A 19,431-nucleotide genomic window follows, 5' to 3' on the forward strand; every position below is an offset into this window, starting at 1 on the left:
CATTAACATCTTCATATAATATGCATCCAATATATATAAACATAGGTAAAAGGAAAAAAAAGAGATCTTTTGGTTACCAAGGCACCCAAAGTACTTCCTCTTTTTTTCTTTCCTTACTTTTCTTTTAAAGCCCTACAAATCATCCACTTTCCTTCCAAAAACAAAGAAAAAGCATGAAGAAGGCTGCTTTCTTATGGAAGAGACGAGAGAAGATGATGGAAAAAGGCATAAATTCTCCTTTTATGTCTTTTTTGTCTTTATATATATACATACTTTTTAATATTTATATATATTTGTCTTTTTGTAATTGTTTTATGTGTGTGTGTGTGTGTGTATATATATATATATATATATATATCCACATATATATTTGAACATATATATATTTAAAACTGAAAATATCTTAAAGCTGAGTCAAAAGACATAAATACCCCTAAAATATACTTGAGGGTATTACAAATACCCGTATAAATTATTTGTAAGTATTACAGGTTTCTCGTTACAAAAAGGAAAAAAATTACACCCTTAAAATTTTTATGTAAAATTAAATGAATCGAAGTATTTAAATGCAAAAAAAAAAAAAACCTTTCAAAGATTTTTTTTCATTTGCTAGTTTTAGATACCCTGTTATGCTTAAGAAATATTTAAAATGAAAGCTGGGTAGAACATAACTGTACATGTGTTCTAATACATGTGAACAATAAGAAACCTAATAAAACACATTTTAAAAGAACCAAAAGTGCCTGGGGGTGTTTTAATGATTTTGGATTTTTTTCTCTAAGGGTTAAAATTGTAATTTTACTGATGAAATTAGTAAAAGTTAGTATTACTAACATGATTTTTGGTAGATTTTTGGAATTTAAAAAGCCCTTTACTTGGGTGTTATTAGAAATGGATTTCCACACCTATTGATTCTTAATGTCCAAATTCAGTACACCAAATTAGGACTAATTCAAAGAAACATCTCAACCTAATAGGCCTCTTTGAATGTTCCAGTACTATCAAAAGACCTTAACTGGATACTAGGCAAGATATGGTAGTCAGGGAAGGAAGCTATAACAAGGCCATTGCAAAATATGGTCAACCTAAACAAAAAAATCACTCATTCTATCTGATATAGCACTATGGATCATCACATGTGGGTATGTATGACTACCAAAAAATTATTCAACTTAACTTGTCTTGACCTATTTATGAAATGAGTTATGTTGTATCAACAAGGTTGTAATAAAGGTGGCACTATCCTTTGTGACTCTAAAGATTTGGTTGAAAACACTAAAGATACATTTGTCCTTATTGTTTGCCTTGAAATAACTATAGATGACTTTCATTACCTTAATGAAACTGATGTCAATGTTCTTTGACCTATTCTTTGTTTGCAGATAGTGCAAAGCAAATCCAATTCTTAATGTGGAAAAACTCAATTTTGAATTAGTCTCTATAACCCCAACATTAGTGCATAATAACCTTAAAGCTATTTGTAAACCCTAACATTAGTGCTTAATTGCCTTGAAGCTATTTGTAAGAGTATTCATGAGCATGAACTTACCATTCTTATTAGAAAGCAAGTTATCAACCTTATTTCAATTCATATGGAGAAAAAACTAACTGACGTATTCCAATATTTACATATGTCAGACTGGAACTTGATATCTTGGGTTGCACCTCCTAGTAGGCTTACAATTTTGAACCAAGTTGAGGAGAAGTTGGGTTTTAAACCTAAAAGAGTTACATGTGACTACAAGTGTGCTTACGAAGTATAATAATCTATCATGTATGATTCTACAGTTTGTTTGGATTAATCAAGGAAAAAGTCAACTAGAATTGGGTTAAAGACAACAAAAGAGGGCTTGGAATGGGAGGTGCATTTCGAGATTGGTGTTGGCTTACTATTAAGATCGTGATCTTTCACAGTTTATGGTGAATGTGATCCAAGCTATTTTGAGCTCGAATAATTGTTTGACCCAAAATTAATATCTCACTAGCATCATGACATTGAATCTCACCTTATAGATGATTCATTTTATTTAGTTACTATTTGTTTTTTTTTTTTTTAAGTGATGATTTTTCTTCTTCGACAATGACTTTTCTTTTGCTTTTTTATGGTGTCACAAAATGAAAAACTTAAACAAACTGAACTCGATCTTAAGTTGACCATTATGGTTGCAAGTTGAGATATATCCATAGTGCTTGCATTGCTTAAGCCTCCATAGACTTAATATATTTGCATTCTTTTTGTTTTTTTTTTCATTTTTAAATAGTATTATTTGTTTGTCTTTTACATAAAGGACAAACTGCTAAAATGTGTTTGAGACAAAACAAAGTATGACTTGAAAATGAGATATTAATTAAAATAGACACAAAACTTTGTGCTTAAACCTTTTCAGGGAAACTTTTAATGAAATTACTTTTTTAAGCAAACTTAGTTTTTATTCCAATAATACCCATATCTGGTAATAACCTCTTTCTTCAGCAGCATTTTCTTCCGTAGCATACTCCAACATCATCACATTAATTATAAATTTGGTAACTTATGAATGAAAACATTCATAAAATTATTCAAAAACAAGTCAATTTTTTGTTTGATTGTTGATATATCCAAATCAGAACAAAAAGTAGGATAGATGAAAGTGTGAGTGTGAAGAGCACGAGAGACAACCATTTTACCCATTCATCCTTATATCTAAAATCTAATAAAACATTTCCTTTCTAAGTAGTAGCTTCATCTTGTTGCATTCAAAAAACATAAAAAGTAACGACGACTCCATTTCTTGCATTTTGAAGATCGACAAACACAATAGCATTTGACAATGTCATTTGAGGTAAGTTTGATTCCTTGTCTTGTTAAGTTTGAAATGAGTTTCTTTTTCCCCCTCAGTTTAGGGTTGTTAAGTTTGAAATGGGTGTTTTTTTGCCTCGATTTTGATTTGAGTATTACGTTTGGCTTGTGGTTTGTAGATTGTGATGATTTACTTTGTAAATAGTTGTATGCGGTATATTTTGGCTAGATTTGATTGTGTTGTCGTTAATAGAGAAGAAAACCGAATTCTGGCAGCACTCGCACCCACACTCTTTGCACTGGCACCTACACTTTTCATGGGATGGATTTTTTTTGTTTAAATGGATTAATATTGTAAATGTTTTTTTCAAGGAATTCTTGTTAATCATTAGCTTAGGGAAAGACGATATAGTGATGCTCATAGCGTCATGGCTACTTTTAAAGTTCAAAGTCACATAGAAACAATTAAGCATATAAAGAGTAATCTTAATTGTCACTAGAAAGAAATGTTCTGGGAAAGTTGTTTCGGACAAATTTTGGATCTTGAAATTCATAAGCATAACTCAACTTTGATACATTGTGTACTCTTTTGACAAGTTAATAAATGAGTGTTAGAAGAGGTATTTTGGTTTAAACTAAATGGGGTGGACTGTAGATTTGACCCTATTGAGCTTGTTATGATAACGAGGTTGAAATTTAGTAAAAAGATAGATACAAGTGATTACGTTACGATGGGGGAAGCGCAATTGAGAGAAAGGTACTTTCCAGGTGCCAAACATATGTCCTACGATGATCTACACAAAATTTTAAAAGAAAAGGCATGAGGGAATAATGATAAAGATGTGGTGAAAGTAGTTGCCTTATATTTGCTTCATTATGGATTGATGAGATCAAATAATAGGAAAGTCAAATCGAAAAAGTATCCTTAGTCTAGTTGATGATTAGGATGCGTTTAATAGATATCCATGGGTGAAAATTTTTTGGACGATGATGACAAGGTAGTATGAATTAAGCGATAAAGGAGAAGCATGATGAAGTTTCGAAAGCATATCCACCATAGAAAGAGGATATCTCTTATGGGATGATGAGATATGCAGTGACATTTTAAATAACTTAAGTATTAAAATAATGACTATTTTGCTCTTACATTTCATGAATGATTATGTAAAACTAATAATGTATTTTTAATATTGTAGTTATGGATATATAAAACTCTAAGTAATCTAGGGGGTTTTGTGGTTTGCAAGTCCAGAGACAGTGTCCCCTAAGTGTTAAGATGGAAAAGTTTGAAAGGCTTAGGGTGGGAGGATGTTGATTGCATCTTTAAGACTTCTCTTGTATGTTATTACAGTTATAACATTATACGTGAAAACAACTATTTTTATAAATTTTTAGCTAAAAATTTGTCACATGTAACAAAATGTCATGACTCTTATTTTGATTTTCTCTATGGTCGAGAAGGAATCTTCATGGTATAGAGATGTTGTGGATTATGTTGGTGGTAGTGAAGAATAAGATAATGATTATAGCCCTATAAAATCTCTCATAGAAATCTAATCTCTTCGGTCATAATATTGAAGTACACCTGTACATAGGCATCAAAAGAGTACACCTATACGTATCACATCATGTTCACTTACATGTAGTTTTGTCATGTTAACTCTTTGGACAACCAAAGAAACACGAAATTGATCAAACCTATCATATTGCGATGAGTATAAAACCATTTCTATAAGGTGGAACATAGAAATTCAAGGAACATCATCACTAGCAACTTGTGTGTGTGTTGTGCGAATGCATTAAACATATTTGTGGTTATGATATTATATCATATGCTGGGAAATAGGCACAAGCCTACCATCGATAGTCAATACCTTCCAAATAAGCTACTGCAATGGGATTTCCAGCGTTAACCATCTACACAACCTCCTCAAAGTTTTTTATTTGATATGTTTTTATGGCTTTCCAAAATAATCTTTTTATATTTTTTGTTTGTTTGTACTGATTACATAAATTCCTCTTTATATAATAGTTGCACCATAACCAACTATGGTGCATATTCAAGAACACTTCTCTCACACAATGAGTGATACCTATGTAACACTCGGAGGAATGGGATCTAAGTTATCATTTCTTCCTTTTCTCTAACACCAAATGCTAATGGATAAATTTGATTATTTTCATCCGTGCCCATAGCAATAAAAAGTATATCTTAATATCGACCTTTCAAGAATGTCTTATCAATACAAATGATAAGACGACAATAATCATAAAATAATCTAATAGAGCATTCTAAAGCCATAAGGACAAAATGGAACTGATTATCCACGTCAGTATCTATTTGTGTTATAGTATCAGGGTTTCGTTGCTCAAGATTATAACAATATGTCAGTAATAGTCTAAATGACTCTTCCGGTGAACCTTTTATCTCATTCAAAGCCTAATTCTAGGCATGCCAAGCTTGTGCATGAGAGATATCGATTTGATACCTATCCATCATATTTGTTATGATGTTTTTTGACCTATACACAAGATCACCTATAGTAAACAATGTTTGCAATATTTTTCCAAGTGGCCTTTTGTCTGCTTTTCTGTGATAAGTTCTTATGACATCCCATAGACAAGTATGTATTCCCAGCTTTCATAACACAAAAATGTCACTGTTACTTAACTTCACCCCTCCTTCTTTCCATTTGTATTGTTGATGCACACATTTTATATCCAATCTTTTTTTAATGAATCCCTAGGTAATATATCTATTAAAATTTGTTTACAAGCAAATTGATCTTTCACTTTGAATCTTCCATTTTGGGATGCAGCTGTGTGAATTTCAATTCTCTCATTTTCTACATCCTTACGAGGCTCTATACCAAAAATTGGATAAATTTTTACCTTATTATAACTTTAATCAATACTCAAATAAGAAGACACTACTTTTACATATCCATCATAATTGATTTTCCTATGAACTGAAACTAATGTCTAAACGCCACCAATATATTTAAAAATATTATCACTTTTATCAAGTCATTGCCCACCAAATCCAAGCATGTATATCACTCCTACCATTTTTCTAATCAATTAATTAATTTTTTGAAACTAACAAGTGCACAGGTTTGTTTAAATCAATTAACTTCTTGAAACAAACAAGTGTTGGTTTGTTTATAAATCAAGGGGTCAAGCCAAACTACAGTAAATAATTTCATCCGCCTCCAAATCTACCCTATCCAAACATTAATGACAAGCAATTGTTTCCATTCAATTTTTTAATTCAAAATTCAAACAATTTTGAAATACTGAAATCTCACACTCTTCACACTCACACTCGTACGATTTGCACTTACATTCACACTCAGATCTATTCTATTTTTTGTTCTAATCTAGACAAATCAATAAGCAAACCAAAAATTGACTTGTTTCTAAACAAGTTTATGAATGTTTCAATTCATAAGTAACCAAACTTACAATCAATGTAATGATGTTGGAGTATGCTATAGAAGAAAATGTTGCCAGAGAAAAAACATGATTGAAGAAAAAGATAATTACCAAATAAGGGTATTATTGGAATAAAAATTGAGTTTTCTTAAAAGAGTAAATTCATTAAAATTTCCTGAAAAGGTTTAGGCATAAATTTTTGTGTCTATTTTAATTAGGCCAAAAGACTTATTCCCATCTAAAGTATTGTAAAATCCCAAAATCATACCCTCCAACTTTCAAAAACCCACATACCCACCTATGAAGTAATTTTTATTAAAAATTTTAGTTAGAGTTCAAGATAAAATTGTTATTTAATAAAAATTTTAAAAAACTAAACTTTTATCACAATTCCCCCCCTCAATTTGAAAATCTCACAATTCCCTCCTGAAATTTTCCTTCAAAGTTTGGAAAGTGGCCTCTTTTCTTTGGTGACGATCCACCATCTTCGACTATTGACCATCCTCCCTTTAAACCCCTTTCTGACCACTGAACAACGAAATTGTTTGGATTTTTAGGCGAATTTTGTATAGATTTCCAAACAATTTTCTTCAATTGGTGGTTGGAGAAAGGCCAAGAGGGAAGACGATCGGCGGTCGAAGACGGCGAGTCCTCTTTAGGGAAAAGAGAAAAAAACCTTAGAGAAAAATTGTCATTTTTCAAACTTTGGGTAGAGGGAAATTGCAAGTTTTTAAAACTTGAGGGAGGAAAATGTGATAAAACTTTAATTTTTTTTAAAGTTATTAGTAAATGACAATTTTACCCTTAACTTTAACTGAGATTTTTAATAGAAATTATTGCATTGGTAGGTATTTGGGTTTTTGAAAGTTTGAGGGTATAACTTTGGGATTTCACTATACCTTGGGTGGGAATATGTCTTTTGGCCTTTTAATTAATATCCCCTTGAAAATTGTAGGTGTTCTTTATAATGAATAAAAATCAAAACTATATTTACTCTAAGTTGAAATTTAGGCAATGCTTTAATTATCTCTTCTATGTGGTTGAAATTTTGAGCAAAGTATGATTCTTTGTTAACAAGCTTGCTTACCAATTAGCGTTAAATATTTCGGAATCAATATAATTTTTTTAAATTTTCTTCCTCTCAATTATTTTTTAATTTTATACATTGAAAATTTACTAGAAGTTTGCGTGATTACATTAAATTAAATTAAATTAGATGATTGTTTCTTTTATTTCCCTTAGAAAACCTAGAAAAGAAAATATTATTTATTGTTAGAATATATTTTAAATATATTATTTTGGTTAGAATATATTTGAATAGATTTCGAATATATTATTTTATATATTAGAATATATCCTAAATATATTATTATTTCCTAGGTTAATAGATATTCTAAATATATGTTTTCCATTTTTATATTATTGTATATTGATTTGCATTTCTTTATATTGAATTTATGATAGGTATAAATTTATGTATTATTCAGATAGTTTAATATACAAAAAATACAATTTATTCATATTTTTACATGGTATTAGAGATGAGTATCCTCCTAACATTTTAGTTAGGCTCACTTATGTCTTCGTCTTCATGTCTGTGGAAAGTGAAAAAATGAATTTATTACTTTAGACACACTTATGCCTTCACTTATATAGAAAGTGGAAAGATTTGGGTACGCTTATGTCTTCATCTGTGTAGCAAGTAGAAAAATGAGTTTATCAGGTTCACTCATGCCTTCACATAAGTGGAAAGTGGAAAGATGAGTTTGCAAACTCAATTAAACAAACATTAAGTTTGTAAACTCATATTTCCACTTTCCACATAAGTGAATACATGAATCTGTTAAACTTATCCTTCTACTTTCTACACAGATGAAGGCGTGACCATGTTCGAGCTAAAAACTCATCTTTTCACTTTCTACATAAGTGAAGACATAAGCGTATTCAAACTAATAAACTCATCTTTCCACTTTTCTCATATATGAAAGCGAGGGCGTGAGCGAGCCTAACTAAAATATATATTATTTTTTATATTATTTGCTTATTTAAGTTTGAGGAGGGTGTTAGAATATATTTCAAATTTATTATTTCGGTTATAATATATTTGAATAGATTTCGAATATATTCTAAATAATTTATTTCCTGAGTTAACAAATATTCTAAATATATGTTTTCTTTTTTTATATTATTGTATATTGCTTGTATTAATTTTTATTATCTTATATAAGATTTATTATAGGTATAAACTTATCTATTATTTAAACATTTTAATATACTAAATATATAATTTATTCATATTTTAACATTTATAATAAATTAAATTAGATAATTTTGGCTTGTTTCTTCTTGTAGGTTGCAGTTTAAATTTGTTTAAGGATGTATTACTAATAACATTTTCAACAATTTATTCTTCTATATATTTTTAAAATTTTTTGAATTTTAACTATGTTTAGTATCAATACTATTTCAAGTTCAATGTATGAAGATTTAAAATACACATTATAGTTTTAGTAATTAAACATGAATAATAATATATATACAAACAAATTTTACTAACTTATTCGTATAATCGAATATAACAATATGTAATTGGATAATTTTAAAATAAGATAAAAATAAACAATCACATTATTCAATTTCAAATTATTATATCCGTTTGTAAAAATAAGTTGATAATATTTGTTTATACACGCAACTTTATTTATTAAATATACTGCTATTTGTAAATATGCAAAGTGAAGTGTTTTGTTAATGTATGTGATGAGAAAATTTTAATTCTTGATTAGCAGTGTCATAGTGTTTGAAATAAATGGGGAAGAAGAATAAAGCAAAGTGGACATGCATGTACATAAAAGCAAGAATCAAAGCATGAAAAGAAACATATATGAGAAGGTTAGAAGATTACCTACTCCTTTGCTTTAATCTTGATGTAGGATGATAGAAGGAGTCTCTCACTTTAAAGAATCTCAAAAAAGTTTCACTTCCAACCAAAAAAACACCCAAACCTATGGGGTAGAGAGAACAGAAAGGAATGTTGTTTTTGTGACAGAAAGTTTGTTTCAAATGAGCTTAGTTCATTTAAGATAAACTAATGAGCCATTTTTATGTTGGTGGCTAATTAACAATTATGAAATTATTAATTGGTTTCTTTAAATTTTTAATTTAAACTACGATCATATATGTATATCAATTATATATATTAGTTACCCTAATTCCACTTCACAAATATTTTAACTTTTAAAATGTTACTTTTGTACTCATATAACATTTTATCTAATACTAATTTTAATTATTCTTCAGAAGGTGTTAGCCAACCCTAGATAATTTACTCCTTACTCTCAAAAGTTTGGTTTATTAGTGTGACATTTTAAGTTCACCATGACATAGTCCTAAGTCTTTTTTTGGACAATCCAAAAGTGCATTTGAAAACTCAACGATTATGGTAAACATCTAGCGATGTGTCGTAGCCCTTAAACCAAGATGAAGAAACACTCTATTGAACTTAATATCTCCAATCGTACATTTCGTGTAGATAAGATCTTTCTATCATCTAATCCTGATTGATTTTAGGTTCATGGTTAATCAAAACTCTAATTTTAATTCTATACAGATCGTCAATTGATATATTCAAAACACTTGATCATGAACATCCTTCATATAACTTACATTATACTTTGGCCAGAGATTTTAATTTCAAATATTTATTGACATTTGTTTCGAAACTCAAATCTAGATCGAATCAGTGGATATCCTAAACTTAACATTTTCTTAGTCAACAGATTATGTCTTAATCATCATTCATCTCCACATACAAACAATGTATGTCCAACATGGCCATTTTTCCTGAAACTATTAGTTAGAGTATTCATGAGCATAAGCTTACCTTTTATATTAGAAAGCAAGTTACCAACCTTATTTCGAATCATATTGACAACAACCTAATATAGGTATTCCAATGTTTAGATATGTCAAATTGGAACTCAGTCTTTTGAGTTGCATATTTTAGTGGGCCTACGATTTTGAACCAAGTTGAAGTGAAGTTGGGTTTTAAACCTTAGAAAGCTACATGTGACTATAGAGTGTGCTCACTAAGTATAGTAACATGTCAAGTATCATTCTAAAGTTTGTCTTGGATGAATTAAGGAAAGAATTTACTAGAATTGAGTTAAAGACAACAAAAGAAAGGTTGGAATGGGGAATGCTTTTCAAGATTGGTGTTGGCAATATTGAGAAAATGGTCTCTCATAGTTTAAGGTGGATGTGATATGAGCTAGTTTGAGTTTAGATTGTTGTTCTACCCAAGATTGATATCTGACTAGTGTAGTAACACTTAATCTCACCATGTCGATGCTTCTTCTTCTTTAATGGTTTTTTATATTCTTCTTCTTCGATATTGATTCTTTTTTCTTCTTTGACGATTTCTCTTTTCATTTTTTTCTTTTTGGCATCACTCGATCATGAGTTGACCACTCTAGATGCAAGTTGAGCACAAGTCATCCACCCTTCTCCATAGTGTTTACATTGCTTGAGCCTCCATATACTTGATATACTTTGCATAATTTTCTTTTTTATTTTAGGCCAAAGGACTTATTCACCCCCACCCCCCCGTCCAAAGTATATTGATTTCCTAAGTTTTCCTTTGTTAACTTTGAAAATCTCATTTACCCACTTATGGGTGATTAAAATTAACTGAGTTCGTTAGTCATATCATTCCCCCCCCCCCCCCCAAACTTTAAAAACTAACATTGTCCCCTAACCCAAGTTTTCAAAAACAATATTTCCCCCCCAGGATTTCCAAACTTTCAAATCCAATTTTTTCGACAACGACCGGTGATCTCCAAACACCTACTCTTCCTCTCTGGTGCCTCTTCCTTCTGGTCATGCATCTTCCGACGTCATGTGGCATTGTCTTTGTCAATGACGACGACGCCACACAGTGTCAAAGTTGCACGGCTGGAAGGAGAAGGCGCCAGAGAGAAAGAGTAGATGTTTGGTCATTATCGAAAAATTAGATCTAAAAGTTTGGAAATCCTACCGGGGGAAATGTTGTTTTTGAAAACTTGGATTGGAGGACAATGTTAGTTTTTAGGTTTGGAGAGAAAATAAAATAAAATTTAAGTTTATTTTTTTATACTTCAGATAAAGTGACGATTTCACCTTTGAAACCCTTAAATTTAACCATCCGTAAGTAGGTAAATAGGATTTTCAAAATTAATGAGGGGAAACTTGAGAAATCAGTATACTTTGGTGGGAAAAAGTCCTTTGGCCTTTATTTTAATTTTTTAAATAGTATGATTTGTTTGTGTCCTTTTAATTAAAGGAAAAAGTGCTCAAGCGTGTTTAAGAGGGAAAAGAAAAAAGTATGACTTGTAAATTGTAGGTGTTTTTTATAATGAATAAAAATCAAAATTATATTTGCTCAAAGATGAAATTCTTGCAATGCTTTAATTTTCTTATCGACGTGGCAGAAAATTTAAGAAAAGTATGATTATTTGTTAACAATTATGCTTACCAATTACCATTAAATATTTGAGAATCGATAATTTTTTTTTAAAAATTTTCTTTCTCTCTATTATTTATATTTATACATTGAAAATTTATTAGAAGTTTGCATGATTACATTAAGGGTTGTTTCACTTTATTTGTTCTGTTTCCCTTAAGAACCGAGAGAAAATAAAATGTTATTCATAATAAATTAAAGGCCAAAAAACTTATTCTTATCTAGGGTTTAGTCTATCTTCAAACTCCTACTTGTAATGTTTTAAAAACTCAAAAACTCACTCATCATTCAACTTCTATTAAGATTCTCTAATAGAGTATGTAATTTAATCAATAATACATAAGTTTATATCATTTTTCTTATTAGTTTATAAAACTAATAATTTCTCCCTAAGATTAAGTTTTAAAACATTATATTCTGCCCCCTACAGTTAATAATTTTTGGCAACCTTCCATCTCTGTCTGGCTACCTTCTCTTTTCGTGATTGACCAATCCATCTTCGACTATCTTCTCTTCATCGTCTTCATCATCTCTGGGTCATCATTGTCACCAAATGGAGAAGGAAAGTCTAGCCATCCTTCATCCAAACAAAGATAAAAATGAATCATCTTTGTCTTTTTCTAAACAACAACAAATCATCCAGGCGAAAGGGATTCATTTTTGTCTATATGACAAATCCTCTGTCATCGGATGAAGCCTTCATCGGAGAGAGAGCCTTCATCGAAGATGAGGCTTGTTTCTTCTTTTAAGTTGCAGTTTAGATTTGTTTGATGCGATGCGTCAGTGTTAGCTGTTCATTTTCAAGAATTTATTCTTATGTGTATCTTTAAAATTTCTTGATTTTATTACTGTACATATTGCTGTCTACATAATTAAAATAAAAAAATATTATATACCTAAATAAATTTTATTAATTCATTTGTATAATTTAATTTATATGATTAAATAATTTTAAAATAAAATAAATTATTCAATTATTCAAGAAATGTTTGACAGTAAAATCTGAAGTAAAACCCGAATCGACCAGATTTGTTTCAAAAAAACATTTAGGGTTTTTTTTTTTTATTTATAGGTAAAATAGATTTACCCCTGTCCTTAACTAAAAATTTGGATGGTAGTTAGTTCATGGTTGGTGTTTGGGTTTTAATGTGTCATAGTATGATTTGAGAGTAGACTAAAAGTTGGGTGGGAATAGTTCTTTTTCCCTAAATATATTACTAATTGTGAATATGCAAAATGAAGTTCTTATTAATGTTATGTATAGAAAAATTGATTCTTGATTAAAGTGAGGTAGTTTACATGTTAAAATTGATTAATATATTGTAATTAATAATGAAAATATTTCCTTCATTTCATTGATAACAATTATCTTATCTATATATTGTTGTGATATTTATGTATCAAAATTAAATTTAACAAGAACAAATAATGTTGGTGTATTAATTACAATTTTTAACTTTTAATCAGTTAGTTCTTCTTTTTTAAATATGCAAATTTAGAGCTGCTCAAAGGGAATTTGAAGAGAGACTGTATATTAAAAAAGAAATGTTTTTTTAGGGTTTTTTTTTTCAAATGTCCTCTGAAAATGTTTCTTAAAACTTCACTTGTTTCTTCAAAATCATCTTTCAATGTTAGAATTTCATCTTCATCTATTCTTTCTTCAGTTTCCAAAATCAACACACAAAATCACCACCCAACACATCTCCACTCTTAAGCACCATTCTCAACTTTATAATTTCCTTCATGTAAACTGCAGGTCAGGTAACTTTTCTCTTGATGAAGCTTTTGATTCCTTCAATTACATGATTCATATGCACCCAACTCCTGCTATGACTTCCTTCAGTGTTTTGTTTTCGGCACTAATTAAGAAAAAACATTTTGATCAACTTCTTGTGATGTACACGAGATTCATTTCAGCTGGGTTGTTGCCGGATCTCATTATTTTGAACATTTTAATTGATTGCTTAAGCAAAATGGCCCGCGATTCTGATGGTTTTGTTGTTTTTGGGAGTATTTTTAGGAGGTTTTTTACCCAAACGCTTTGACTTTTACTAGTCTGATTAATGGTCTTTGTATGGCGGGCAAGATTAAGAAGGCCATTGAATTTTTTAGGAAAATGGTTTCGGTTGGTTGTAGACCGGATGTGGTTACAGTTGGGACTTTGATTACCGGGTTGTGTAGAACTGGTAATGTCACTGTTGCCCTTCAGTTGTTTGAAGAAATGAATAGCGGGAATGGTGAATTTGGTGTCATTTGTAAGCCTAATACTGTTTGCTATACTACAATTATTGATGGTCTCTGCAAATATGGGTTAGTAGGCAAGGCAAAGAAACTGTTTTCAGAAATGAAGACCAAGGGCATTAATCCAGACGTGATTACTTACACCACTCTAATTTATGGTTTGTGTAATACATGTAATTGGGAGGAGGCTAAAACTTTGTTTATAGAGATGTTGGAGGAAGGTGTAAAACCTAATGTGGTGACATTTAGCGTGGTAATTGATAAGCTCTGTATCAATGGAAAGATGGATGAAGCCAAGGGGTTGTTCCAACTAATGATCCATAGAGGTGTCTATCCCAACACAATAACTTATAACACACTTTTGAGAGGTTTTTGCTTGGCAGGTCAAATTGATGATGCTAGAAGGCTATTTGATTCCATGGCAAGTGTGGGGTGTAAGCCTAATGTTTTTCGCTACAATATTTTGATGGAGGGTTTATGCTTGACAAATAAAATTGATGATGCCAAGGAACTTTTAGCCTCAATGTTGAGTATGGGATGCACACCTGATGTAGTTAGCTACAATACTCTGATCAAATGGTATTGCAGGAATCGAAAAATTGATGAAGCCTTGAATCTTTATGAGGAAATGACTTCAGAGGGAGTTAGGCCAGATGTTGTTACTTATAATACCTTGCTATCTGGGCTTTTTATGAACGGTAATGTCAGACATGCAAAAAAGCTATTTGGTAAGATGCAACTTAGTAATTTGCCTCCCGATTTATTTACGTATAATATTCTTTTTGATGGGTATTGCAAAAATGGTTGTGTTTTGGAGGCTGTTGAACTGTTCCATACTTTAATAAATCGAAACATTCAACCTAACATCACAACTTTCAGTTGTCTCATTAATGGGTTGTGCAAAACAGGGAGACTCAATATTGCTTGGGAAATGTTCAACAGATTACATAGTAATGGCTTTGTTCCAGATGTTATTACATATAGCATTATAATGCATGGATTTTGTAAGGAAGGAAAGTTAGAAATGGCAAGTAAATGTTTCTCAGATATGGAGCAAAATGGTGTTGCGCCAAATTTGGTCGCTTTCAATACGCTTATGTCTGGTTTCTTGCAGAATAATGAGACTTTAAAAGTGGTGGAACTTCTTCACAAAATGAAAGAGAGAAATGTGAAACCAGATGCATCCATAGGTTCAATAATATTAGATTTACTGGGAAAGCATGAAGATTATCGTGAAGTCCTGAATTTGCTACCATCCTTTTCAACCCAAGAACCAACAGGATGTTGATTGTTGAGTAAGTGCATTTTCCAGGGGAGTATAGCTTATCAAGAGAGCCCTGGCAAACGTTAAAGTTTCCGTGTAAAGGTGTGTGCCAACATTGTAGTGGTGATTGTATTTATGTGAATCCATTAATGAAGAAGTCATATAATTGAAGTTATAGATTTTGTCTTCATCTCTGTTGATTTGGCTTGACTACCAAGTTGCTATATTAGTATACATCTTTGTTTCTGACAGTTGCCTATTTTTGTTTTCAAAGGAAAATACTGACAAAGATGCTTGTAAGGTTGTAGATGGTTTATCACCTAAGGCCACCGATCAAAATGATGCTATTGAGAAATTGTATGAACATGTATATCTCATCTGTGTACTCTTAGTGCTACTTGTAATATACAAACATAAATATAGTCTCTGCATTATTTGTTCGTTTTTACCAATCAATGTTAGTAGGAATCTTTATTTCTTTGGAGAGATGAATCCCCTTGATGAAGTCTCTAGTAAGAAGTTGGTGGTAGCTGATGCTAAGTTGAACTTGGATGATGATGCTGCCTTCCTGGTAGAAGGGAATCTCTCTTGTGATCCATCACTAGAGGGTCCTTGAGAGGTTTCGATACATTTACTTCTCGATTTATTGTTTACGTGGAATAATTATTCTTAATTGTAACTGCCAAACAAGTGCACGAAGAGTCAAGTCTGGTTAGTGATTAAGAGAGTTGTGGTGCTTTTTGGATATTCTATATGGCAACCAAAATTCTTCTGATTAATTTGGCGATTTTCTTCTGCATCCTTTGATTTCTTTGCTCTTTTTGGTACCTAAGATCAGTTATCTCAAAAATGGGCTTTTAAAGTTTGCTAGCAGAATGGAGTTTCAAATTGCGAGTGGAAGACTACTGCTATCACACAACACAAATTAGCCTTACGCTTTAATTAATGCACTGATAATAGGGCTTGTCTTTGAGGCTTGTGTCAAAATTAGAGTCTCTCTTCTCAGCATCATCAACAATTAGATTATAAATGTACATGAGGAACTATTAATTATGGTGTCAACAACACTAGTGTGCAACAAATTATAAAGTAGTTTCTCACTTTGCATGATGTTAAAAAGTAGTTACTAACTTTTCCCACCAAACACCAAAAAGAAAAATAAAAAAGAAATTACAAAGTTCACATATACAAATTAATTAAAATGACTTCAATTATACATATATCCGCCAATAGAAAAAGCTGCATTTCACACTAATTATGTTAATGGCAATCATACAAATCCCTTAAGTGTGGTGGAGCACTAACTGGAGTATCGTCAGAATCTCGAAAAAGTATACTAGCAAAGTAGCAAGGTTAAATCAGAATCCATTCACTTGAGTCACATGATACTCAATAACCCTAAAATGCAATAGAAAATAAAAGAGAAAGAAGGGAATAACAAATCGTTATTAAAATGTATATAACACCTAAAAGTAACATAATCCAAATAAACCTATAAAAAAAAAAAGAAAGGGTAAACCAATTAAATTAGCATTAAATAGTATTCCTTTCGTGAAGAGCAATATTATACGTACATAATTTTTATACATAATTTGGATACATAAATGGTATATCATTAAATAGTATTATTGTTTCAGATAATCACAAAATTATGTTTGTGAAAACAGTTACACAATAATAACATCTACATTTAAAAATATGCATCAGTCATATTTTTCTGATATGGTTACACAGTAATAACATCCATAGTCATATTTTTTCTGATATCTACTTCTAATTTTTGTCCCTATAATTCCAACACTTCTAAACTACTTGTAATTTATTCTGGCCTTGTGTGGGAATAAACTTTTTGGCCTTTTAATTAATATGCCCTTGAAAATTGTAGGTGTTCTTTATAATGAATAAAAATCAAAACTATATTTACTCTAAGTTGAAATTTAGGCAATGCTTTAATTTTTTTGTCTATGTGGCTGAAATTTTGAGCGAAGCATGATTCTTTGTTAACAAGTTTGCTTACCAATTAGTGTTAAATATTTCGGAATCAATATAACTTTTTTTAATTTTCTTACTCTCAATTCCTTTTTAATTTTATACATTGAAAACTTATTACAAATTTGCGTGATTACAATAATTAAATTAAATTAGATGATTGTTTGTTTTATTTCCCTTAAAAAACTAAGAAAAGAAAATATTATTTATTGTTAAAATATATTTTAAATATATTATTTCGGTTAGAATATATTTAAATAGATTTCGAATATATTATTTTATATATTAGAATATATTCTAAATATATTATTTCCTAAGTTAACAGATATTCTAAATATATGTTTTCCTTTTTTATATTATTGTATATTAATTATCTTGATTTGTATTTCCTTATATAAAATTTATGATAGATAGTTTAATATACAAAAAAATTTATGTATTATTCAGATAGTTTAATATACAAAAAAATACAATTTATTCATATTTTTGGATGGTATCAAAGACAAGCATCCTTCTGGCATTTTAGTTAAGCTCACTTATGTCTTCATCTCCACATATATGGAAAGTGAAAAAATGAGTTTATTACTTTGGACACACTTATGCCTTCACCTATGTAGAAAGTGGAAATATAAGTTTTAGTTTGGGCACGCTTATGCTGTCATTTGTGTAAAAAGTAGAAAGATGATTTTATTAGGTTCTCTCATGCCTTCACCTAAGTGGAAAGTGAAAAGATGAGTTTGCAAACATAAAAGTTGAGTTTGCAAACTCAATTAAGCAACATCACGTTTGCAAACTCATCTTTTCACTTTTCATATAGGTGAAGGTGTGAGTCTGATAAACTCATTTTTTCACTTTCTATGCAGATGAAAGCGTAACAATATTTGAACTGAAAACTCATCTTTTCACTTTCTACATAAGTGAAAGTGTGAATACACCCAAACTAATGAACTCATATTTCCACTTTTTTCATATGTAAAAGCAAGGGCGTGAGCAAGCCTAACTAAAATATATATTATTTTCTATTTTATTTGCTTACTTAAGTTTAAGGGGTGTGTTTGAATATATTTCAAATATATTATTGCAGTTATAATATATTTGAATAGATTTTGAATATATTATATTCTATATTAGAATATAATCCAAATATTTTATTTCCTAAATTAGCAAATATTCTAAATATATATTTTCCCTTTTTACGTTATTGTATATTAATTATATTAATTTTATTTTTTTATATAAGATTTATGATAGGTATACACTTATGTATTATTCATATATTTTAATATTCTAATATACAATTAATTCATATTTTAACATTTATAATAAATTAAATTAGATAATTTTGGCTTGTTTCTTCTTGTAAGTTGCAGTTTAAATTTGTTTAAGGATGTGTTACTAACAATATTTTCAACAATTAATTCTTCTATATATTTTTAAAATTTTTTGAATTTTAACCTTGTTTAGTATCAATACCATTTCAAGGTCAATGTACGAAGATTTAAAATACACATTATTGTTTTAGTAATTAAATATGAAAAATAATATGTATAAAAACAAATTTTATTAACTTATTTGTATAATCTAATATAACAATATGTGATTAGATAATGTTAAAATAAGATAAAAAAATAAGCAATCATATTATTCAACTACAAATTGTCACATCGGTTTATAAAAAATAAGTTGATAATATTTGTTTGTACATGTAGCTTTATTCATTAAATATATTGTTATTTTTAAATATGCAAAGTGAAGTGTTTGTTAATGTATGTGATGAGAAAATTTTAATTCTTGATCAGCAGTGACATAGTTTTTGAAATAAATGGGGAAGAAGAATGAAGCAAAATGGGCATGCATATACATAAAAGCAAGAATCAAAGCATGAAAAGAGACATACATGAGAAGGTTAGAAGATTACCTGCTCCTTTGCTTTAGATGTAGGATGATGGAAGGAGTCTCTCACTTTAAAAAATCTCAAAAAAGTTGCACCTCCAAGCCAAAAACACCAAAACCCGAGGGGTAGAGAGAAGGGAAAGGAATGTTGTTTTTGTGATAGAAAGTTTGTTTCAAACGAGCTTAGTTCATCTAAGATAAACTAATGAGCCATTTTTATGTTGTTGGCTAATAAACAATAATGAAATTATTAATCGGTCCTTTAAAATTTTAATTTAAATTACAATCATGCATGCATATCAATTATATATCTTAGCTACCCTAATTCTG

At 29.9% G+C, this 19,431-nt stretch overlaps 2 protein-coding genes across 7 annotated transcripts in view; both read left to right on the forward strand.

Annotated features, from left to right (window-relative positions):
• Positions 1 to 15,911, forward strand: part of LOC123229120 (pentatricopeptide repeat-containing protein At1g12300, mitochondrial-like) — a 97,293-nt gene extending 81,382 nt beyond the window's left edge. The window contains exon 3 of the transcript XR_006504800.1: positions 15,685 to 15,911. The gene's annotated coding sequence lies outside the window, so the exon portion shown is untranslated. The remainder of the gene's footprint in view (positions 1 to 15,684) is intronic.
• On the forward strand, positions 13,482 to 15,671 carry LOC123229125 (pentatricopeptide repeat-containing protein At1g62930, chloroplastic-like). 6 transcript variants are annotated; one of them, XM_044654735.1, is made up of 4 exons: positions 13,482 to 14,683; positions 14,864 to 14,893; positions 14,951 to 14,982; positions 15,070 to 15,409. In XM_044654735.1, the coding sequence occupies exons 1-4, from the start codon at positions 13,789 to 13,791 to the stop codon at positions 15,241 to 15,243; spliced, it is 1,131 nt and encodes a 376-aa protein (XP_044510670.1). In that variant the 5' UTR covers positions 13,482 to 13,788; the 3' UTR covers positions 15,244 to 15,409. The 6 variants fall into 6 exon arrangements, 5 of the variants coding, with proteins under 5 accessions (XP_044510670.1, XP_044510666.1, XP_044510669.1 ...); XM_044654731.1 differs by having other exon boundaries at positions 14,864 to 15,284; positions 15,315 to 15,409; XM_044654734.1 differs by having other exon boundaries at positions 14,864 to 14,982.
• Positions 15,912 to 19,431: the final 3,520 nt, after the last annotated feature.

Source organism: Mangifera indica, chromosome 11 (genome assembly GCF_011075055.1).
Source record: "Mangifera indica cultivar Alphonso chromosome 11, CATAS_Mindica_2.1, whole genome shotgun sequence".
Lineage (NCBI taxonomy): Eukaryota > Viridiplantae > Streptophyta > Magnoliopsida > Sapindales > Anacardiaceae > Mangifera > Mangifera indica.

What these genes read in the sequence shown, in the direction of transcription:
- LOC123229125 (XM_044654730.1), top strand. Translation starts at nt 13,789, where the DNA reads ATGGCGGGCAAGATTAAGAAGGCCATTGAATTTTTTAGGAAAATGGTT. An exon ending in ACATGCAAAAAAGCTATTTG is followed by an intron (nt 14,684 to 14,863) that starts GTAAGATGCAAC and finishes TGTGCAAAACAG; the next exon opens with GGAGACTCAATATTGCTTGG.